Here is a 24,732-nt window from a genome sequence, read left to right as displayed (position 1 = left end):
CCGCCGCCCGGGGCAACGGCCGCCCGGCGGCGGCGCGCGGAGGAGGGGGAGGGGGCAGGGCGCCGGGCCGCGGGCTGGCAACGGCAACGCCGCCGCCGCCTCAGCGCCGCCCCCCGCCCCGCCCCGCCCCGCCGCCGCGCCGCGCCGCGCCCCGCGGTGGCGGCGCGGGGCCGAGGCAGAGGCTGCGAGGCCGGCGGTGGCGCTCACACCCGCGCCCGCCGCCGCGGGGCATGGAGGGCGCCGAGCCGGCCGCCCGCAGCGGCAGCAGCAGCCCCGCGCAGCCCCGCCGCCTCGCCGGCGGCTCCGGGGCGGCGGCCATGGAGGAGCCGCTCGCGGAGGCGGCGGCGGCGGCAGCGGCGGCGGAGCCGAGGAAGCAGCAGGGGGTGAAGCGACATCACCACAAGCACAACCTGAAGCACCGCTACGAGCTGCAGGAGACGCTGGGCAAAGGCACCTACGGCAAAGTCAAGCGGGCCATCGAGAGGTTTTCCGGCAGAGTGGTAAGGCGGGCTGCTCTCTTCGGCTGCGATTTTTCTTTCTTTCTTTTTAACACTTATTTCAGGATAAAGCCGATCTGCGGCATCCCCGAGCCGGTGCCCCGCGGAGCCCGCGGCGGGCGGGAGCCGCTGCGGGAGCACCTCTGACCCGCGCCCAAACGCGCCCTCCTCGGCGTCCAGTGCAAGTCCTGGAGAGCAATTTTCTTCCCTTTTCTTTTTTCTTTTTTTTTTTTGGGGGGGGGTAGGTATTGTAGTTGCACACCAGTGCTTTTAAAAATGGTGCATTATTATTGGAAAAATAGGGCGGCTCACTGTTTTTATTTTCCCACATGGGCGCACCGCTAGTAGTTACTCTTTCCCAACTGGAAATTAACGCTGTAGTGAAACCTGTCGCATTCTCCAGCTCACCCGAGCAGCTCATAAGGCGCCGCCAGAGCGTTAAAGGGCAGTTCTTAAATTAAAAATGCCGTGGTTCAGTCATACTTTCGTGACCTGAACTTTGCTGACACCTAAAAAAATTGCAGGGACTGCAGCCGGGCCCCGTTGGTTTTTACGACCCGTTTCCCCGCTCGGTTGTGCCGGCTGGCTCAGGAATTAAAGCAGCCCCGAGATTGTCCTGTAATAACTCAGCCTCGGCGTTTCCTCGTTGGTCCAGTGCTCCAGCAGAGCACAAAAATGCAGTTGAAGAAATGTACACATTAGTCAGAGTTATTGTCATTTCGCCTTTGCTGAAATATGTAACCATTCACGGAGGACAAGCGAATGAGAGGCAGGGATTGCTTTAAAGCCTGCCCGGAGAAAGAGATGCTTTTTGAAAGAGCTCTTAACACAGCCTTTCACACGAAGTAGACTAATTGATTTTTCACTAGACTTCATATAAAAGCAAGGCATTTCTCTAGCGACATTACAGGTTTTGTTTCATTTATTTTTTATTTTTTTATTTTTGTTTCGGTTGTCTGCAAGCTCAACACGCACCGAGAGGCAGAAGCAACTGTAAAACAGAAAAAGAAACTGGAGATGCAATGGCTTTAATAAGGGACGTTTACTTTGCAACTGAATAGCTTTGTGTCGACAGTGAAAATGAGAGTTTCAGCCAAGCTGTAGAGTCATATCATGTATGCTTTCAGTTTATTAGCTCATTTGGAGGCTGGCTAAAGAGAAACCAGAGATGGACATCTTTGCACATGCTCACTCCAAGTGTATGATTTTTAAAGTTTGCTGTCTTGGCTGTTCTACAGTTTCAGGCTAACAAAGCTTCTAGGCTATGTTATTTACTAAGTATCATTTCATAGGTAGATAACTTTGAGGTGGATTACACAATCTAGCAAATAAACAAATATACTGAAAATACCTTTTTTTTGAAGATTTGATCAATTGAAAAAAATGGACTGTAGTTTAAACCAGATATGGTTTTGGGAAGGGCTCTCTCAGAGGAAAGAATGTAGTGTAGACATATCTCCACTCTCAGCTAACAACGTATCTGGTCTTTCCATATTTTGTTAACTGTCAAGTACTCAAGCTATACAGCTAATGATACTTAGATGATATGGTCTGAGCAGAATTTATATGGCTAATATGATCTTGGAAATGGAGAGAGTGAAAATCAAAATACTCATAGAATCTTAAGTGCAATAAAAATGTAACACCCACTCTATCAACGGGTATGTAGAAACGAAACAAATCCTTATGGGGGTGTTAGTTTTATATTGTAGTAATATAACCCTTGGCGTATGGCACTTCATAATTATTAACTAGTCTACAGTCTCGTTTGGGTGTAATGTTTCTATTTGAACTTCCACATCTGTGAGTATATGTAAAATTTCCACATTCTGTCTGTTTACAGAATAAAAGCTAGTTGTCAGGAATCCAGCTAAACCCGAGTGAATAGAGAAAACTTGTTATTTTCTGATGGTTTCCTTGTCTGACTGTTACAGTGAACATTAATTTGTCCCCTGCAAATTGCTTTCTGTTGATGAGCAGAGAGCACTGACAGGGAGACTGGTTGGAGAAGGACAGAGTTTTCCTTCAGGTTTTGTCCTTCCCTTCCCCTTCTTCTCCTCTATTCTTATTAGTCGCCAGCATTTACAGTGTGAAAAAGTTTGCCTAGATGCTGCAGTGTGTCCAGCAGGGGATGCACGGAGAGAGCAATGTGGCAGGCACCGTTCCTGCCAGGACTTCCAATGCAAATTGGCTAAAACCAGAAGCTAGGTAGCAAGAGTCCCAAGGTCACCCTAGTCTAGTCTGTTTGCTTCCCATTCTGCTACTGGTTTAGCTAATCATCTTTTTCTTTACTCAGAAGTAAGCAGATATTTGAAGCTGTATGGTAACAGATTGCAAACCTGGACCTTGGAAGCAACATTGTGTTCCCAGTAGTCAGCCCTGTCCAAGTTATTCTAGTATTTGGCCTTTCCGTTTTTTTTCGCTAACAACCTCTTTAGCTGTACAGCATTTCGTAGAGATATTTGCATGATTAGCCAGGCTTTTAATATGAAACATGAACTTTGGATTTGCTGCCATCTGTATGGCTACAATAAACAGCTCAAGCGTGAAACAGAAATTGGCAAATTTGAGTTAATGAAATAAAAGGGTGAGAAGACAGTTCAGTCAAAGATACATACATGCTTTAGTCTTGTGCCATGCAAAATCAATAGCAAGATCCCTGTTGACTTGAATGGAAGTAATATTTGGCACTTTTCAACAGGTTATGTTTATTCAAACTGTTATAGTTTCTTTATCTTTCCTTTTATCTCACTGAAATGTGATCATAAAGTTTCCTGCAATAATGCTCCAGGGTTGATTGTATGATATATTTAGTTTGTTATTGGAAACAACTTATGTGAATTTGTGTATTAGTTACCGCAGTAACTCCAGACAGCATTGTGTGCTGCACGAAGCAGTTAAAATAATGCCCACCACATGATGTATGAGGTGCCCCATTTTGCCAGCAAGATTTCCTTCATTAGTACTGGCTCAGTATACACTGTGTAACTTATGATATTTTAAATTAATGCACCTGTTAGTAAGTGTAAGGATGAAGAGATGATATTGCAAGCCTGTGAAGTAGCACTCACGTTGACATTTCTGTGGGTGTTTTCTCCACTTGTCATCTTGCACATGTTAAACCAAAGAACTGAACTTTTGTTCATGTTATGCATTCAGTATTTGTTAGCCAAGAAATCCGGTTACACTTATGTCAGCATAAGATTTGCTGGATACTGAAGGTTTGCTGGATATCGACCGTCTCTTGCCATTCTCATACAAGGTACACAAAGAAGGTAGATGTGTTCGATTCTGTGGCGAGTAAAGGGTCCCACTGGAGTAAATACTCCTTGCAATGCAACTCTAAATTACAGATGGGCATTTCCAATCTTTTTGTCTGTCTTTTTTTAGTTCTGAAATTGCACAGAAGACACTGCCTGATATTGCATGGATACATTTCTGTTAATCTTGGCAAAGCGGTACGTCGCTCTGTAAAACGGAGAAGACAGCAGGTGAAAGCAAGCCTGTTGTGCTGCCTGAAGCACTCGCAGCCGAGCCGAGCTTAGCAGTTTAATGCCCCGGCCTCTTCGGGAGTCGTTCGTTCTCCCTTCCAGCACTGGACGCGGAGCTTGCTGGTGTTGCCTGTCATTCTTTATAACCTTTCATGAAACAGCCAGCGGTACCTGCTCTTCCTTGCAGTTACCATCTGTCCGCAGCACAGATATTCTTCTCTGCAAAAGCAAGGAGCTTTTCTCCCTTTCTTTCCTGAGGCTGCACTTGGGGAGGCAACAGGGAATAGCTGTGGGGGCCTCCGCTCCTCCCCTTACCTCCCTCTCTTTGCCTCGGAGCCAGGACATCTTTTCTTCCTCCTCACCAGCAGGTGGAGGAAGCACTATTCTTCTCTAGCCATTCCTCTAGCAAGTTAATTATTTGGGGAATTGATGACAAGCTGCAGCCCAATATGAAAACCAGGCATGTGGTGCATATTTGTGCAGGCGTGTTACGGTTAGCGGTGCATGCTATTTATCTTTTTTTGTGTGTGTGTGTGTAGAAATGCAGGTGGAAGGATATTGCCAGATGAAATTGGTTTCCAAATTAACATTTTTCTTCTTCTTCTTCTTCAAAAAAAAGCCCAACCCACAAAACAAGCCTTAGATCAACAGAACTATTTTCATGTGCAATTCCAGTGAAAATCTTCACTTTGAAATAACTCTGCTTTGTGATGATTCAGAAAACCCACACAGGGTTTTTGAAACTCTGAAACAGAAACATTATATATTGAAGGAAGCCTTTGCTTTGCAGACTATTTCTCTGTATTATGGCAACACCAAAACATGAATACCAGCAGTGACAGCTCTGTCTTGTCAGGAATTAAGGCCTTTTTTGCCGAGCAACCATTCGTTTGTTTGCAGTGTGGTTTTTAAAAATTCCAAATAGCAAGATAAAAGTGTGCTCACGAGTCACCAGGGACAGTGAAAGCCAGGTAGGACGTTCATCCCAATTCTCTTGTCTGCTTTGCTGGTGCCTTAGGGAGGAAGATGGCTGTCCGTTGCTTTCAAGTGCTTCGGCCAGGAGCCTCAAGCCTGGTTAGCAGTCAGTACGCTGTGGTTCAGTGGCTCACTGCGGACTGCCTGGACACGTGTTCTCCTCTGTTTCCTCAGTGTATCTTCTGTACAAGGAACTGGAGCGCTTTGGGAGCCTTCGAGAACTGGACTCTCCCAGTTAATAAAGAAGTTATGTTAAAAGCATGTTAATGTTGCAAAGTCAAGCATTCCACAAATAGAAAATGTCAGTATCCCGCTCTTCCCTCTTACGCATGCAAATTATCATATGATTTTAATGACATGATATACTCCCATTTTTTTCCTCAGAGCTTCTGCATCACTTAACACATGGGCCACTACTTCGTATTGATTTTTATCTTGGTCATTTAGTATGCATCTTTTGCAGAATAATGCCCAAATCTGGCACAGAACTGTTTATTCTTTGGAGATTTCCTCTGTTGTTTTCATTGAAGTATCTTCCTTTATTGCGGACACTGGTGGAAGTATCTACTCAACACTGCTGTGATGTGAAGTGCTTGTACAGTGCTTTGCCCAGCAGGATCTTGATTCATGAATGTGACTTCTACAGCTATGATAACACCCATGAATAATAGTAATAAGGGCTTGCATCACTACCCCCAATTTATACTTGAGAAAGAAAAATTTGTAGATTAAAGCCAAAATCATCAGAAGTGTCTGCTAGTTTTAAGTGCACAACCCAATACCTGATTTCCCAGACATGCAGAGTATGTAACATCAGAGTCTGAAAGATGACAGCTGAGCAGCAGAGCTCAGTCTCTCCTTCTTTCCGCTGGCTGCTCGCTCTCTTTGCCTGAAGCTTTTGTCCCTGTATGATATTCAGCTTGGCTCTTCGTTGCTGACCTCTCTGTGCTGCGCTTGTGCTGCTGCCTCTGCCTTTGCTCTGCGTGCCAGCGCCATGACCCGCGCAGCAGGTGCTGCTTTGCTCAGTGCTTCGCAGCTCGAAGCTGCCTGCAAAATCCGTGCAGGCCGTGGTGGGTCCTGCATGTGCCTCTCCAGCTGCCTAACAGCTCTGTGCAGCTGGAGATTCCTCAGTGGAAGAGTTGTTCTTGCAAAACGTAGGTGCCAAACCTAACCTCTCCCCGAAGATGTGCAAACTATGTTCTTTTAGAGACTCATACCATGGCTAAATTTGGACACGTTTTCACAATGCTGGTAAAGGTGTGTTCCTGAAACTTCGATCGCCTTCTGTACAGTTTGTACCAAAGCATGGAAATTCTAGATCTGGAATGCATGGGAATTGGAAAGGGGATATGGACTTCCGTATAGTTTGTTGTTAATTTGTTGTTTGTTCCATCCCTAATTATTAGCTAGGTTCTGAGACTCTCAATTAAAGGTAAAAGAGAAAAAAACACTGGATTTAATCTCATGTGATTTGCAGTGAATACTGTAGGCTTACTACAACAGGAGTTACCGTCAGGTTGTAAAAAATTACTTCATTCAGTCTTCACATATACACTTGTGTAACTGAAATGTCGAGAAAGAACTGAACTTCAAGGGCTGCAAACAGAAATTTCTGAGTACAGCAGGTTATTAGGTGAAAGACACTAGTCCAAAATAATTGTATTCTGCACTGAAAAGTCCTGTTAGAGAGGCAGTTGGTTCAGAGGAGTATAGTTCAGTGGTATAAAAGTCTGAATGAATGACTAGCCAGTAAGGGGTCATCGAATTTATTAGCTTGTCAAATCTTTTACCAAAGTAAAGAACAATATATTCTTCCTCAGCCTCGAGTGAGCATCAAGTAATATTCCTTCAAAGATGTTGCAGTCTTAGAGAGGTGAACAAATTAGAAGGTTTTGAGGGCCTGTTGCTTCTTTTTTCATTAGATTGAGCAATTTTCAGCAGGTCAATTAACTTTCCTGTGTCTCAATATATCCCTATGTGAGGGGGTACTACTTAATGTAGGGAATTTAGATTAATTAATGGGGCAAATTTTGGCCTGGTATATATATATATATGCTGTGATCCCACTAAATTTGAAATTCACAGCAGAATTTGAGCCAATGTTTATAATTCAGTCCTCAGCTTAAAACACTGTAAAAATGCCCAAGCATTTTTACAAATGGTTTCAAAGCACCATATGCGAGAGAACTCAACAGAATGGAAATTGCTTGTACAATGTCTTTCATTAGATATAGATAAAATATATTGCGTTTTTGGTGGCATGTGTTTTAAAAATTATTATTTTTTAAGAACCACAATGCAGCTTTGACATGGGGAGACAATTATTGTATATATTGTAGTTCGGGGTCATGCATATTGAATAAAACCATTTGGAATGTGCAGTTCTTGCTAGCAATTGTTTATCCTTTATAGAACTGTAATCGCAGTTGGTCTGTGTATTGTCTGGTGAATAAATAACTAGAGAGTTTTTGCTGGATTGAAGAATCGGGAAGAGGCACATGGTGGCCACAGCAGCGCCAAGGAAGAATGCCGTATGTGGGTTAAAAAACAGTCTCAGGTATATCAGTCTTGAACACAGACAGGTTAACATGAGTAAAGGTATGATAATCAAAATGTAGAGCGTAAGGGGCACGTTTCCAATGCCATGTACCAGAGATTCATCAACACAGTCTGCCTGACTGCTGACTTTGCCTTAATGTGGGCAGCTCCCTGGCTGGTGGCAGCAACAGGAGCCTCAGTCTCCAGTCTCCTGGACCACACTTACGTACCATCCGTCTTCCCAAACCAGGAGGCTTGGACCATAGCATCCCCTCCTACTGTACAAGCAGGTTCTTCATGCTAGGACACCGTTGTTTTCCTTGCTGACCTCTTGCACCCTCTACCTATGTAAAGTGGGACCAAAGACATGTTTTCTGCCTTGGCCCTAGTTGATGCTTCTGAGCCAGAACTTCAGGTGTGCCTGCAGGCGTGAGGTGGTGTGGGAGCAAGAAGTGGCAGTGGCCGCTGCCAGCTCCTCGTCTGTGCGGAGCAGCTGAGCATCCACAGCTCCTGACGCGGGCAGTGACTGCTGCCAGTGCCCAGCTCTGACGTACAGTTTTGATGGTTTGTGCGCCACCAGGGATGCGCATATTATGGCATGGGAATCTTTGACCTACACAGAGTGCTGATCTCGTCTCTTCCTTGCCTCCTTCATAAGTCAGACTTTGTCCCTAAACTGCCCAGGTGTGCACCTGATACTTTATAGAAAATATTCTCGTTATTGCCTCTGATGGGCCAATGTGCTTGGAATAGTTGGTATTTCAGAGGAAATGTGCCTCAGATAAAAAGGTCTGTTACTAAATATGCAAATGATATTTGTCAGTGTTTCCCTCAAATATCTTCCAACAGATGTGAGTACCATGTGTGTCCATTTAATAAACTGAACTCAAAATGATTTCCACTTCAGTAGATATATGGGGAAAGCTGGGGCTGGGGGAGGCAGGGAGCGAACTACAAAGCAAGGTAAAAACTGCATATGTGTACTGTTATATTTGATGACCAATTCATTAAAGCCATAAGTGTATCCAGGCTTTCAATAGTGTTCTCCTGCTGTTGCTTCCTGTACTCCCTGGCTACAAAATCTGTCTCTATGGCTCTCATTTGTCTTACCCACATGAAAGACTTTGAGCATCTGCAAGTTATGATTTGAGAAGTATCTGCTTTTAAACAGAATGTATTTATCACCATGTCTTCACAGACAACATGGTACATTGTATAAATTAGAGGATCCCAGACCTTTGAACACTAGGGGGCTGGGTGAGATATTGCATGAGGCTATGGTGTCTGGCCATCCTGATCAAACAGCCTGGACCCACACCAAAAATGCCAGATGTTGCATAGATGTAGAGGCCCTCCTCTAACCTTTACTACATGCTACAATGGGAGATGGGTGGAGGGTGCCAGACTGTAGCCATCTATTGCTGATACACTGTTTAATGCTCTCATTTTAGCTCAGTATTTTTCATATTTTAAACTAATCACCATAGATCTCGATCATCCTGAACTAATCACCTCAATTCATTCTTTTAAACTAATGCATAGTATTAATACTTAACTCTCCAAAGGCAGATAGCATTTCCTGCTAGCTTTGATGGTTTACAAGATGTCAGCCCTTAAAACTGTCACTGGCCCACAACTGGATGCAAGTCCTGGATCTTGCTCAAGTGTGATTTTTTTCAGTCTCTGTTCTTACACATGGAGGAAAATAGTAAAATACTGTAATGGGTAGTTCCTCTTTTTTATATATATATATATATATATATAATATATATATATAAATACTCAACAATGAAGCAGCTGTGGGAAAATGACTTGACATGACTGGAATATTCAAAATAGTCCAGGCCAGTTGTAGGTAATGGCAAAATCACAAAATAAATGCAGGTTATTTAGTGGTTTATAACTTATTTCATGGCTGCAGAATCTATTCCAGTGACCTCTACTAACCAGACCACAAACATTGTTAAGAAGACAGTTGAGGGTGTTCAAGTTAATATTCGACCAACACAACTAATTTCAGGGTGACTACTCAGCCTTCCCTTCTAGCTCACTACCTTTCCCACCTCACCTCAGCCCCATCTATAATAGAAAACTCTCCTCTTCACAACCCTGCTCACTTTACCTTCCTGCTCAGCCAGGTCTTTTTTAACCCTAACTCTACTCAATCCTGTGCAGGCCACTTGCAACCCTCCTTGTTCCCACTACGCCATTTCAGAGCGGGCCAAGGGCAGTTTTGGATGCTGTGGGAGTAAGGGGAGAGGTCCCGCATGCCATATGGAGCTGTCTCTAACACACATTAATGCTGGAAAGGCAACTCCATCCTTATCACCTTGCCTTCCTCAGGGACATCTGCCTGTGGTGAGCCCTAGATATTATGTTAAGCCCAGAACCCCATAGCTACCCTGGCCCCGCTGCTGGCATATGGGACAACTTAAGCAGAAACTGTGGAGGAGCCAAATCTCTTTGCTCTGAGGTCTGGCTGCTTGAGGGACTTGCAATTATGCTAATGTCTCTCTGTGATAGTGAGCTGAGTCAGCATATTTGGGTTTAAGCACTAGTGCCTTGGAATAGGGACAGTAGTTAAGGGATATTAGACTTAAAAAAGAAAAGAAATTCATTGTTCTTGTGAAAGGATACTGTTCCAAGTTTGGAGACTAAATTTAGCCATTCATGGATAGATCAGAAAGATTTGGGTCCTGCTGTAGATGGAAATCGCAAAGCCTCCATATCATGTTTCCCATACACAAAAAAGGGATTTCATCTCTGTTACAATTTCTAATCTCCACAAAACCCCTGATGATGAATGATATCTCCCTTTACTTGAGATACAAGTGTTATTTTAAAAGTGAGTATGAATATTTTTTATGGTGCTGATCACAAAAGGTAGCAAGGAGGATTGGATAAAAATTGATCTTTCTGGTACTAAACAAATGTTTCTTTTTGTTAAACAGTGTTTCATTGTCATTGATACTAAAAGATTAAGCCTTTTGCATGTTAGTTTAACAGAGAAGGGTTGCTAAGCATTTGTTAGAAAAACAACTCCTATGGCATATGTTTGGATTTTCATTTATTTGTTTATTCTGCATGAATCAAATCAAGTAACTTCTAGAATGGAGTTTGTGTCTGTTGCAAGGCATGAATGCCTGTTAGCCCATCGGGTAGTCCTGGAAGCTAGAGCACCTGAAGATGTCCTTAAACTTGAAACAACGTCATTCTTAGCAGTGATTTCAGCAGTGCCATGCTGCAGTTCATTGTTCCTGCTGAAACATTTTGGCACAGGAAAAAGGTGTCTGGTAGGAAAATACCAAAGAGTGAAACCTCTCTGCTTGATGAATGCTCTAACCCTGCACAGCCTGGAGCATGAAATAGCTGCATAAGACAAAAACGCCGGTAAAATATCTGCTAGAAGGCAATACTACTGTTTGAGCACAAGAGTATTTAAGATACAGTAGTAAGCAGGGCATTTGCACCTATGCTTGACAACTGTAATGTGATAGGATTAGCTGGAATTTTGGGGGAGCTTAGTTGGATTCTGTACATATTTTTATAATTCACTTGGTTCTGAATCCAAGAATAGATTTGGCATGGGCTTAGCTGACCTACATAGGGGTACAACTGAGAGACATCCACATTAACCCCTCAGGATGATAAATTTTTAACCAGGCCTATACATGAGTCATATGGTATCCTTTATGCTAAGCTGCCTCTTCCTTTTGTACAGTTCAACTTTCCCTCTTTTGTATTTATTTATAGGCTTTGTGTGTCATTCATCACCCTACTATCAGAGCACCTCACAAACTCTTTCATAGCCTCACAGTTCTTTTGTTTAGTAAGTAGAATTATTCCCTCCATTTTTGCGAAGAGGAAATGAGGCAATATCTATACTTAAATGTTGCATCAGCTTAGCTGGGTCAGCTAGTCAGGTGAAAAAGTTGTACCGTGGGCCAACCCAGGATGAGCAGGAGCTGAACGGTGGGAGCAGTTCTGGCAAGCAGAGATATCCTTTCCTGGTGGTATGTATTTTCTTTGGGGTGCTGAAATAAGGTGAAATAGAGAAACACTCTTCTGTGGGTTTAAGCTCTGTCGCCTGTAGGATTCTGTTGTTACAGCTGTACTTTGAGGCTGAGTGCGTAAGCGGTTTCTCTAAGGTCATCCAGAGCATCTGTGGCAGAGCCACAAAGAGGATGATCTATGATGGCTTCAGTGCTTCACTGAGTCTAGCCTTGTCTTATATGTGTGTAACCATCTCTGTCTCAGGAAGATAACTGGTAAAATAACATCCTCTTTCATGGCTCTAGGCACATGCTAGAAGCAATGGTGCCACCTTTTCCAAAGCCCCCAGGCTGTTGCATCTCCTTCACGTTTGATCACTACTCCATACCACTTCAAGTCCTTAGGACCTGGAAAGAACAAGGGCCTTCGGCTAGACTGCCTGGTGTATTTACATCAAGGCCATGAACTAGCCCTCTTTTTCAACAACAGGTTTATTCTGTGTACAATATGAGGATTTTCTCTCCATTTCTTTATTTCTGTGAAACAAATGTGTTCTCTCAGTTCATCCTGTCTGGCATTTCATTATGAAAATGTGTTCTAACGGGACCTATGAAATGCTTCATTGTGGGTTGCGTATTACTAGAGAGGAATTCATCAGGGAAAAGAATTTCATTCTGTACTTTAACCTCCTTCCAGCCTTTCTCAGATGAAAAGAAAACTCTGTAGCCATGAATGTAACTGGTTATCATTATTGGATATCATTATTCACTCACTTTGAGTGTAAAACTAAAAAAATCACATCCCTTGTGATGTCCATGGGTAAAATGCTGCTCACAGTTACATTAACACTGTTGTAAACTGAAGAGTAGAATTTGGCCCTTTGTTTCAATTGAAGTATTTGGTTAACACAGGCAAGGACTAAACAATACACTTGAAAGCAATTTGTGTTATTGTCTGTAGAGCAAAGCTTGTATTTTATGAACTGGCTGATCATAAAGACAACATAAATCATGTAAAGCATTCTCATTTACTTTTTCTTTCTTTTTTCTTTTTGCAGATGGGGCTTGTAGAGTAGAGTTGCAGTCAAATGTCTGCTCCAGGATATTTTAGATGAACTGTGTGAGTCCATTAAACAAATGTAATGGCTTTTTGGAAAGAAGTGCTGCATGTTTCAAACCAAGTGTTTTACATAGAGAACATCTGGGTAGTTCTGGGTGTTTGTATGTAGAGCACATCAGACAGCAGCCTTAGTGAGCTCAGCTGGGAGGTTGCCTGGGATGTAGTTGTAGGAGATGACAGTTCAGTTGTTACAGAGAATAATTCCTATGAAGTATTGCCATGAACTGAATGCTTGGCCCAAACAGCTGTATCTTTGTTTCACTGTACACCCAAGTTATTCTTCTTATCTGCCCAGCAAAACTCTAAACGGCGCTTGAACAACCCAGTAAATGTTGGCACCTCTAAGCTGCGACATGCACGTTAAAGCAGGCTTCAGGAAGCAGTTGTCGCTAAGGGGAACCTAAGTTTGCCCTACTCGCAGTAGGGCGCTTGTGTAGGTCTCTCGATTCCTGCCCTGGACAGTGCGCTGCGAGAGAGTGAGTAACGCAGTACACACAAGCGCTGTGGCAGGATCGAGTTGGAAATGATGAGCACTACGGCAGTGTGGCATGGTGGTGTTTTGAGGAATGTGAAAATGCAAGACGAGTGAAATCCGTGTAATTAGCTTGACATTTGAGTTTACTGGGGCTACTAAAAGAACTTTAACCTGCCTAAATTAGTAAGTGTCCTTTTAGTTTGCAACAGCAGAGGTAATATATTTCTAGGAAATGTAGGAAATGTTGAAGAGAGTCTTATTTGGGAGTTTGTTCTTAAATTATTTCTGCAGTTCAGCTGAGGAATGTGTGGCTCAAATGAGATGAAAGTTGTAATTTCCAGAGTAGCAATGCAGCTTCCCCTTTCGGGGTTGTTTAAGTAAAAGTTAAACAAAATGGGTTAGGCAGTCTCTCGCTCCAGTCCCTTGTGGACAGCAATTCACATTGCACAGCACCACTTTAATAGTTCTCCTCAGCATGACATGATTTGTGGTATTTGCTGAGATGAATTTCTGGACTGAGCAGCGTGAGAGGGAATTGCTCCTCACCCTGAGGAAGGTGGTATATCCAAGTCTGTGCAAAGGTCACTGGCAGGGTGAAGTGGGAAGCCTGCGCTGCTGCTGTAGCACTACCTAATGTCTTAGCTTTTGGCAAAGGGAGCCCAGAAATCTGAGTGCTAGCCCTCCCTTGTTTGACTGACCCTGGCCAAAGCACGTGCCAAAAAAGGTGTCTGTGCATGCTGAAGAAGGGGGCAGCAGTCCTGGAAATCACAGTCTGGGGGAGTCCTTTGCCAAAAGCTTTTTCCTCTAGAAGAAAAAATTTTGGTTTGCTGTTTCTTCCCTCCAAAGTTAACTCTCCCTGTAACTACTTGTAACAACAGCCTGTATCCGTGAGCTTCTCTTGTAGCAGGGAAAGCAGAAACTATACTTTTAAGGCTGCAAAACTGCTTGATAGCCAACCACTTCATTGTAGGAAAGCATAATTCATTCTTCACCCTGTCACAGCGCTCTCTATTCCAAGCCCAACTGGCCGTAGGGAGCCAGAGCGTTCCTGTTTCTATATTACTCTCTCCACTGAGCCATTGGGGTGGCCCTGGTAATTTACTTTTGATAAATAGAAAGAAACAACAGGAGGTTCCTTTACCTTCAGGAGTATAAATATTTCTTAGAAATCAGAGACGGATGGGGAAAAAATACTAGCAAAGTCCTTTCCTCCCTCTGTAGCAATTCCACCATATTCTGCCATAAATTCTAGGACAGCCCCTTCCAAAAAGGGAACGTTAAATAAGTAACATCCAGGTTGGACAATGTAATACTGAAGTAGTGCTTTTACAAAAACAAATTTAATATTACAAAGCGATTTGCAAGTCCTGGAGCAAAATAACCTGGGTGAGGTTTCATACACACAGTTGCCAATCTTTTAGTTTTTGAAAGTATTTTTCCAGATAAGACGTGGGACTATGGTTCACTAGATTTCCACCAGGAAGCGGTGTTTATCTTTTGATCCATTTGAGACTAATTTAGAGAATTTTCCTGGTTATAGTTGCTTCTGAGTTGCTAGTCCTGTGTCATTAACCCCTCCGACTATTCCATTTACATATATCTGTGTATATTCTGTCATATGATCTCTGTGGTCCACCATCCTTGCATAATGAATGCCAGCTCATGAATGTTAACCCAAAAGCCTGAACTCTAAACTCAACTTTAAAATCTTGCCAGACTTAAAAATCTCGCTAAGTTAATTAGGAATCTGAGGTGGTCAAGCAGCATGGTGCTAGATTTTAATTACCATTGTCGTGCCCAAAAGTACAGAAATTCTCTGAAAAGAAGAAGGAATCTTCCCAAGTTTTCCATGTTCTGCTGTAATTCTCACAGTGAAACAATACTTTCTTTCACAGTTGAATTAACTCTTAACCTGCTTTGAAGGACTGCAGAACCAGGAGAGCAAAATTAAAATGTCCATACAAGACCAGATGACTTACCACTTGTGACAGAAGAGACATTGTAAAGATGTACAAAGCTCTCAGCAGTTCTGAGGCTTCTCTGAACTCATAAAATGCTCTAGTGAAAGAGAGAATAAGCTGAGTTACGTTTATTTACCCTCTGTTTCCTTCAGTAGGACTTACTAATGAATGAAAATGTGCTGCCAGGTGGCTTGTTGGAAAAAAATAGTTGCAAGAAAGACTTTAAACAGTGTCCAACCCCCTCTTTTGTTTAATGTGAATTGCAGTCTTGCATTGATATAGCACCTTTCAACTAAACATATGCAAAATCACTATAGAGACTCTGGTAACTGGTGAGGTTACCATTATTTAGCAATTATTTAGCAGCACATTGCAATAGTTTGCAACAGTTGCTTAGAGGGTGTGAATAACCCCATTTCCAATTTAAATTATTGGGAGAAATTGCAGGACACTTATTTTCCGACTGGAACTAGATCCAGGCTTCTTAAGAAAGTCATAAAGGGCTTTTTCTAAGCAAGTAGTCAGAATCTTGGTTTTGCATTTCATCCCCAAATCAGTGCCTTGAACAGTGTGCACTCCCACTTCGGGGGATTACTTCAGTGTGGTTCACTGCTTATTCACAGTGGAAAAAAACACATTGAATTAAAGTCCCTCACTGCTGCCCCAGGTTAGCATTTTTCATTACATCAGCAGCTATGGTAGTTGTGAGATCAAGCCTCAAATTAATGTGAAATCTATCTTCCAGTTTTTGGAGGGCGGATCTGTAATACCCATATAACACTGGGAACAGTAAACTTGGGGCTTGTGAATTCTTTCACTCCTCTTTAACCTGACTTCCCAGTATTTTAATTAGTGCTAAACAGTTTGCACACAGACTTGCAGAGGTTAAAAAACTGACACATGATTCACTTCCAGTGACTTTTCCTCTTTTGCACATGTGCTGGATGGAGTTGTGCTGCAGTTGGAAGTCAATCAATAATAATTGCACAATTTTAACCTTATTTAAACTATGATATAAACAGACATGATAGAAACAGATGCTACCAGGTTTTTTTCCAACTTATAAGTGAAGTCAGCTTTTTTTTTTTCTTTTGTTCCAAAGAAATTGTAACCTGGAAGAAAAGCAGTTAGACTTTGTGAAATCCCAATTCAGTGTAACATTTGGCGTTAGTAGATGTGGAAGCCAAAAATAAACATTTGCTTGGCAACTTCACCAGAAGTTAACTGTAAATGAAGTTTTCATCTTTTCAGTGAATGTGGCATTCTGTGCTGGTTAACATCTATTAAGGAGGAGTGATCCACAGTTGAGGTTGTAAAGCATTTTTTTCTTTTAATTACAATTATGAACCTCCATTGCCTCGGGAAAATCCCCTACCCCAGTTTCTTTCCAGATATAATTTCTAATGTGCCAAGACATGAACTTTCCTTGAAAGCTTGAAGGTAGTTGGATGGAATATTTGTGCATTATTAGACTCTGGAAAATAGATGGTATTCCATCAATCTGTGCATGACAACCCCAAAACTTTAACTTGGCCATTTTTTTCTCTCTTTAGTCCTTCTTCAGAAATTAGATCATAAGACTGTTTTTTTGCACACTAAATTATGAACATTTTAAAGTATTAAATATTGCAGCTTTGGATATTCAGACAGAGCTGGCCAATAGTTCCTGGTTTCCTTCCACCTCATTTAGAAGTGAATTAGGAAAAAAGTAAGTACGCTTGATCTTTTCACCGGGAAGATAAACTTTGCTTGTTACAGTGACTCTTCCAGAATGCCTCTCTTGGCTTCTAGTCCTGTCAGCCCTGACCACAAACATCTCTAATAACCCTGTCTTGTTAGATCTCTGTTTTTCAGCAGAGCCTTTGTAACCTTTGCTGCTACCAGGGCAAATTTGCTTCAGTGTGCATCATGCAAGATTGAAGTGGATGCAGGCATGCAGTAGCATGCCTTTGCGACAGTGGGAAGGGGCGAGAGGAGGAAACTTGATTTAGCACCATGGGAAACACTTTGTTATTACAGAAGGTAGTGGTTACGTGCAAGATCTTTCTTCTAAAACTGAACATTTCTACAACTTGGGACTTCATTAATGCCATATTAAAAACTTCTATTTTGGGAAAAGAAAGGTGTTTTTCAACAGAGTTCTGACATGTATCAACAGAAATGTTGGTTTGAGCGGGTACATTCTTGTCCTTTGGAAATGCAATTAACACTACAAAATTCAAGAGTTATCAAATGATAGCTAAATTGGTCTGGGCCGGAACCACTGACAGTCTAGAAAGAAAGGGCTGGACCTTCTTTCTGAATTCTGCAGCCCTCCCTTCTTCTCCCTGTTTTGAAGAATCACTGCCTCAAAATGAGAAATCAATAGCCACATTGCTGACCTACGTTTTTAAATGCTATCGGAAAGAAGATCTCTGCTAAACCAGATGAATAGGTTTTTTTACTCCTAAGGATAATTCAGTCCTGAAATGATTACTACGGAGCTGTCAGATCCCTCTGGAAGTAAGAACGAATCAAGGCCAAGCTTCTCAGCATTAAAAGAAAAAAGGTCTGCCAGGTAAATTTGTCAGAGGATGCATGGGGTAAATAAGCCAGGCTTCATATACACAGTTGAGGATAGCAGGTGCCAAACAATGAAGGGATATAAATTTTCCAGTCAGGCAGTGGTTACTCAGGAAATGTGCACACAAATTTTGTTAACAGACACTGTATGCGGGGGTGAGGAAAGAAGTGGAGGAAGGGTGTTGTACATGTTCCTCCTGGTACCCACTTTGTATATGTACAGCATAAATGTGTTAATCTGGTACCTTCCACTGCTCATTAAAACTTGGTTCCACAGGCAGTTTTCGTTGTGAATAAAGGTGGAACTAGAAAGAAGATATAACCCCCTTGCCTATTGTTTATGGTTAATAAATTCCTCTTCACTTGCTGAATCACCATTTGTGATATGATAACAGCAACTACATCCAGCAGAGTTGGAAAAGGAGGATTAAAATAGAGATAAAAGTATCCAGGCCCTCACCAGTGGCACTGGTACATTGTGCCTCAGCTTATGTAAATAAAATTTTGATTTAATGTTTATCACATAGACTTGAGACGTCTCATGCCTTGGTGCAAGAGTGAGTTTCTCTACAGGTTGTGATACAGTAGCAGTAAATCAGCTTCAGCTTTCAGAAATAAAATCTTTTTTAGATGATGCATTGGGAAGAGGGAGATGAAGCAGAGAGCTGCTGATGTTTGCTGTATGCTTTTGCCATAGAGAATGAGGCAGTTGTGAAAGCCACCTTTGCCTCTTAAAAGCAACCGGTGCATTGTGGCACCTGCACCCTCACCCTGTATGTGCTTGTTGATGCAGCTGCTGGCCTTTGAACAACAGCGTTTTGTCTTTGGTAACATCCATGTAATGACATGAACAAGCATGCAATGGAAAAGTGAAACGTCCAGAAGCCCCGAGGTTTAAACCAGCAGGGTCTTATTAGGTGCAGATGGCACCGTTTACTGCTTAGAGCAACTTGCCTGATGATTAGATAGTTTGCCAGCCTCCCAGACAATAGAGTTGGGTTGTTTATAAATAATTAATTAGGACTTTGCTGCATGCTTGTCTCCCAGGCAGTATCACCATGGAGATGATCTGGCTTTCAGGATCTGAAAAGTAACAATCTCCGAAACAATAGCATTGTGTTGACCTTGCTCTTTTTCTCCGAAAGAGAGAGCTCTTGGAGACGTGTTAGCCAAATGCACAAGGCCAGGCACTAATTTTACATTGGCTCACAATGCTCTTTTGTCCAAGTTTTCAGTCAGTGCATGAAGTGTTTTCTATGACTGTGCAGAAGCTGGTTCTTAGACTTGCACAGTCTGCGTGCTGCTGTTTATTATTGAATTTGGCCTGGGACTGGATTCTCAAGATCGCTGTTTTCCTGTGCCCCAGAGAACACAGCAAAGAAATACAGGGGAAAGAGGCTTATGAGAAGTCGTCTGCATGAGGGTAGCCTTGCAGAACCCTTTGGGTGCTTGACTTCCCTGCAGAAATATCCATGGCTCCCACTCGTGACCTGGAAGGTCCAGATGCCTGGTCGACACTTTTTCAGCCCATTTCCTGCCTTTCCTTGCCCAACCTCTGGCAGTGCCATTTCAGTGCAACTGCGTTATCAGCATCCCCTTCCTTATCATCCGATCTCAGTGACCTCAGGGACCACCCAATTTCAGAGCTTTGTTTCTCTTCCTCTTGCACTGGTGATGGCTGGGCCAAGAACCGTAGGCAGAGACTCCCCTAAAAAAAACTAACACAGTGCCCGGCTTTATTCTTCCTTGTTAAGCTCCGTGGAGGTGGAGAAGGAACAATGTGCCTTTTCTCTCCCCACCCCCAAACATCCTCTGCTTTCCCCTCCTCTCTGCCGCCCCGCTACTCGATCTGCCTGTTCTTTACCTCCCCACCCCTGTTGGCACTTGCCCCATTGCACTTCCCACCTAGGAGTCTCAAAGAAAGGAAGCAGAGCTGTGAAATTGACTGGGCTCACCCATTTCCCGTTGCTGGGTGGGGATGGCCTCAATTCACAGCTTTAGGGTAGCAGAGGTTTATATATATTTAACCCAACCCCAGCAAGAAAATTACTTTCAACAGTTTGCTTTAAGCTGCTTTTCTGATATGTCTCGCAGTGACAGTGAGTTGGTTTCCGGGTCTTGGGGGCTGCATTCCCTTTCCTGACGTCGTTTTCCCTGTGCTCCAGAGCACCATTGCAATAACCCGTTGGAATTTGCTCCAGAGCATGACTGGTATGCACAAGAGCTGGAACCAGCTTAAAATTCACAGCCCCCGCAGTGGAAAAAAGCAGTTTGTTAATATCTAGCCACAGTCCTAAAAATAGCCTTGATAGATAATAGAGTGAAAGATTGTTTTCAATGAAACAATGTGCTGCATGCAAAAACTGCTGGGGCAGGGTCCTCTAGCTTGTGTCATTCAGGTGCTCAATCTAGGTTACAAGACTAGCTGACTTTAAAAATCTGTAACTTTGTGCAATGTGGCTATTTCTGCCTTTGTTTCTATTTGCACATCTAATGTGGAAGACGTAGGTTCATTACATTAAAACAGAGAAACACATGAACCAACTTCCTGAAAAGAAGAGAAACAGCTTTACACTTTGATGAAAATATGGCTTTGTTACTCATCCCATGTTGCTTCAGCCACACAGGTACCCTGGTGAAATTGCGATGCCGGCAATGACTCTGTGGACATAGAGGTTTGGTATGGAAACGGCCACCTACCGGCTGCTGTGTCCTTTGCCGGATGTTTAGAGTTTGAGATATTTTGCTGTACATGATGGTCTTGATTTGCCTCTGCAAAGGAAAATTCCAACGATTTTGCTTTGCCCAGCAGCCTAGAAGCCTGTAAAGGAGGAGAGACATTTCTTTTACAGATAGAACTGAAAGTACAGAGACCTTTGCAACTCTCATGTTTTTGAAGTATTTATAGCTTCAAGTTATTTGTACCAAAGAAAAGCAAAGAAGCATGAAATGTATTGGAAAATACTTCATAATCTCTCTACACCAGTTCAGAGAGTAAGTATAAATCCTCTTTCCAGCAAATGGAGACAGGTAATTTATTGCAGCCTTGAAGAGAGCAGCTTATTTCTCCATGCTTCCTGTCCAGCAAGCTCTGCAAGCTGACTCATGGAGGGGTAGGAAGCCAAAAATTGCGCTCCCTCTTTCCTTTCTGCTTTTGGACAGCAGAGCAATGGCTGAGCAGGAGCTGTGCTCTTGCAGAGCCGTTTGGAAATGCCTGGCGATCGCAGAGAATCACAGCCCCCTGCTTTCTCTCTGCTGCACCATACGTGTTGGACAGGGCATTCTCTCTGCCTGCTCTTGAGCTGAAGCCAGAGCCAAAACTGGCAGCGCAGGTGAAGGTGCTTCGGTCCCTCTCTGGTGCTGTCCTTCCCTGTGGTTCTTTCCCTTCTCTAATCCTGTATGTGGCTGTGGGACCACCATGCTGTCAGGCCTGCCAAGGCGGTACCGAAGGTGTTAGTTACCTCCAGCCAGAGAGGGAGTGCAACGCAGTCATTTTGTTCTGCTGATCTCAGGCTTCAGGCTTATTGCTTGTCTGAAAGTTTAATTTCCAGATCTCTTACAGGGATGGCTGCCCTGCAGAACCCTCTCACCTCAGAAGTTCCTACTCTGAGGCTGTGCTTTGAGGCGTATTTTCTTTTCTTGTCAGTGGGCAAGCAGCCCTCTTCCAAACTCTTACTGCTGGAGATGTCAAGCTTATTTCCTTGAGAGTGGGTAACCACTGCTAGACAGCTTTGCTTTAATTTTCATTCATGTTTGGAGTGAATGTAGCTGTTCTGGAAGGTGTACAGGATTTATGCTAGTTACTCCTCTTTCCCTTTCTTGGAGAGAAACGGGCATAGGGGTTGAATCTTTCTCAGACTCACCAGACGAATGTGATTCGATTCTGACCAGTTCAACGTTGAAGGGGTAGTCCAGATGGTCTGTCCACATAAACCTTTGTTTAATACGTATCTATCTCACGAGGGTTCTCCTAGTGTTAACTGAGAAACCGTGTACGTGTACTTGCATGCATGCATGTACACAGTAAACTCTAGCAACTAGATCAAGGCCATCAAATCGTTCAGTATCGATCCCCGTAGGGACCGTCACGTGGTCTAGTTCTGAGCTGTGACCTTGATGCTTATGCACATATTTAACTTTACGTGTGTGAGCTATCCCACAAAAGTCGATGGTCTGCTCACATATGTGAAGTTAGGCATTGCTAAAGTGTTTTGCCAGATTGGATCAGTCGTCTATAGGGACTGTGGGTGAACTTGAACCTGTTTTGCTGGGGTAAGAGGCTTCAGACTTCATTATTAAGAATCTGATATGTCACTCTGTCTGAATGCAAGGCCTTGGAGTTATCTGAAATTCTCATCAGGACAAGAAGCTAGGAAAAAATACAAATTCCTATTACTAAAAATACCATAATTAAATAATCTAAGTCTTAAAACCAGTAAAATGCAGGGAGAAAGTGTGATAGAGATTTAAGTACAATGTTCTGAGAATACTGAAGCAACTAATAGCACTTTCTATGCAGATCTTGAACAGGAATATTTTGAGTAGTTAATGTAGCTGATGTAAAAAAGCATACTGCATTTGCCATACTGCTGATTCATATACTGTGACGCTTAATAAATTGTCATAGTGAACACAGTGGAGCTGTTGCTTTCAGAGAAAGCAAGGAAAACAAGAAAGCAAGCAAGAACAGGAACCAAAGAATGAACAAACAAGTTCTTTCACAATGTATTTCTCAATTGAGCTTATTTCTTCTTAGGCTTAAGTTGTTCAGGTTCATCATGTACCACATCTGGCACCAGTCCTGTAAGTGAGGTTTTGAAAAATGGAGCCAGCTCTGTCTGTGTTAAAAGCATAAGCCTACACTGGGCGTATTTTTTTCCAGAATATATTTCTGAGTAAAATACAGTTCATAAAAGAAATTCCATTATTGATCTTTTAGACTACTTAGAAGAGAGACTTGTTTTACAAGCTGATATCATAACAGACAGGGACCTTATTTTGCTCAAAGAGATGAAAACAATGAAATATATAACAAATATCTAAAATGTGACCTTGACATGTAATGCTTCTGTGAAATACTAAAAAAAACACTGGACTGCACTCTTGTTTGTATTATTGTTTCAAATCAATAGATTTAAGCCCACATACCCCTGCTGACAGAGTCTGGGTAGATTGATGCAGGCGAAAGACACTCGGCTGGCAGAAATCTCTTACTTACAGAAGAAGAGCTGGAGCGAATGCCAGTATAAACTGCTGTGCACTGTTCTGCTGCTCTGTTAATCCCATTTTGGGATGCCACCTCTACCAGTGAAGGTCTGCGGACAGTGGTCACTCACTGCTTGGCCTTTGGTAAGGTCGCCTGCAAGGCTGTTTGCTATTGATAGTCTTTGTGATGGGGAACCCGTCCACTTGGGAGGCGGGGCAGGGGAACAGGCAGGCCACCAGGCAGACGTCGCAGGATAAAAATGTTTATCGAACTGTGTTTGAACCTATAAGTGGAAGGCTCCTTATTCTGTCTGAGCAACAGAGATGCACCTTTCACTCCTCTGAGGCTCTTTTTGAGGGGAAAAAATAGGAACTGAGCAGGGGAAAGATATTGGAAACTAGACTTTAATAATTATATGATTTGCTGAGCAGGGCAAAAAAGTTTTGGGAGAGAGAGGCAGACAACTATTTCTGAGATGCTACTGTCCTTGCTTCCGTTAGGAGTCACATCAGCTTTCTGTTTCAATTTCCACATCTCCTAAAAATGAATGGTGCTGTTTCACCGCTTGCCTCCTAAGTTTTAAATAATTCATGGCTGTACTGTGCTTTGAGCATGTATAAAACACTGTTACGTGCAAGTGTCTAGAGTCTTCCTTCGATACAGAAAACTCATACTGGCAACTTACTGTATCTCAGTTACGGGGCATTACCTGCTGATAAGTTGCTCCCTGTTTCTAAATGGCAGTCGCTGCCATCAGAAGCAGTTGAGGGAGAGAAATCAAACTGTGTGTTAGTGCCTTAAATATTAAACCCCAGGGGTATATTTGTCATCTTTCTTTCTCTATGATGAGAGGAGGTCTTGGACCTTGGATGTCATGAACAAAATCCGAAGTACTTCAACTAGTCTGGTAAATCCCACTCCTAGATTTTAAGTCTTGGAGTTCAAGATGGGAAGTAACATTTTCAGGAGAGCTTAAGTACCATTTTCAAAATTTAATTAAGCTTTTAGAAATAGCCTTTATAAAATAAGGCTCCTAGGTGGCTTAATCACTTTTGAAACTCTCTGGCCCTTTTGAAAAATATATTCCCACGCAACATCTGTTTGCATTGGAAGATACATTCAAACATATATTACAACATCTATAGCATGCCACTCTTCAAATCATGTTTGCATTTTTTTTAATCTAAAAAAAGTTTTCACATATAAAATTATTCCAGAGAGACTATTTGCAGTAATTATCTATAGACTTACAAAAGTCCTGTCTGCGAAGCCTAGCATCAAATTAGTGGGAGACTGGCATGCCTTCCTAGATGCCGTTATTACTTTACCAGCCATGAATGGCAAAGAACTTGCTCCCCGTTGTATATTTGACAATGAAAGCCTTCTCAAATTCTTCCTCAGAGCCAAGTACAAGGCTGTCTTTTAATAAAAAAATGTGTTTTTACCCATGTCTATATTTACTTCTTGCAGGAATGCACATGCTGCTCCAAGAGCCACCCACATCTTGTATACAGGGTTTATTTGCATTCACAGCCTGTCCCAGTGCAAACATGGGATGGGGGAAAAAATCCAACTTTGTCTGTACCATTAGCTGCTTTATCCATCTCTAGAACTGCTTGGTGATTATCTTGATCACTCAGTCAATTAAGATCTGTTATATCACCTTTGCTAGAAATATGTACACTGTAGATAAGAACAAAGCTATGTTGTTACTTTTAAAATCTGTATACCAAATGTTTGGGTCAAGAGGAAGAAAAGAATTGTTTGGGTTTTGACATACAAATATGTTTGTCCCTTACGCTCTGCTTTTGGTTCTGTTGTCTACATGGGTCCCAAAGCAGGGTAGTGCTTGAGCATGTGCTTAATTTTAAGCATGTGCTGAAATCTTTGGGAGTTCAAGGGGATTGGGCATGTG

The 24,732-nt window shown here is 42.6% G+C and overlaps 1 protein-coding gene across 2 annotated transcripts in view; it reads left to right on the top strand.

The window, feature by feature from the left end:
• The first annotated feature begins 230 nt into the window (after positions 1-230).
• NUAK1 (NUAK family kinase 1) overlaps positions 231-24,732 on the top strand; it is a 55,519-nt gene continuing 31,017 nt past the window's right edge. For both annotated transcript variants that reach the window (XR_010886116.1, XM_067308687.1), the window contains exon 1: positions 231-500. Coding sequence is in view for 1 of the 2 variants with exons in the window: in XM_067308687.1 (XP_067164788.1) it covers positions 231-500 (270 nt within the window). In the remaining variant the exon portion in view is untranslated. The remainder of the gene's footprint in view (positions 501-24,732) is intronic.

This window comes from Apteryx mantelli, chromosome 1 (assembly GCF_036417845.1).
Source record: "Apteryx mantelli isolate bAptMan1 chromosome 1, bAptMan1.hap1, whole genome shotgun sequence".
Taxonomy (NCBI): domain Eukaryota; kingdom Metazoa; phylum Chordata; class Aves; order Apterygiformes; family Apterygidae; genus Apteryx; species Apteryx mantelli.
The sequence above is the reverse complement of the archived record's forward strand: the minus strand, read 5'-3'. Positions and strand labels throughout refer to the sequence as shown.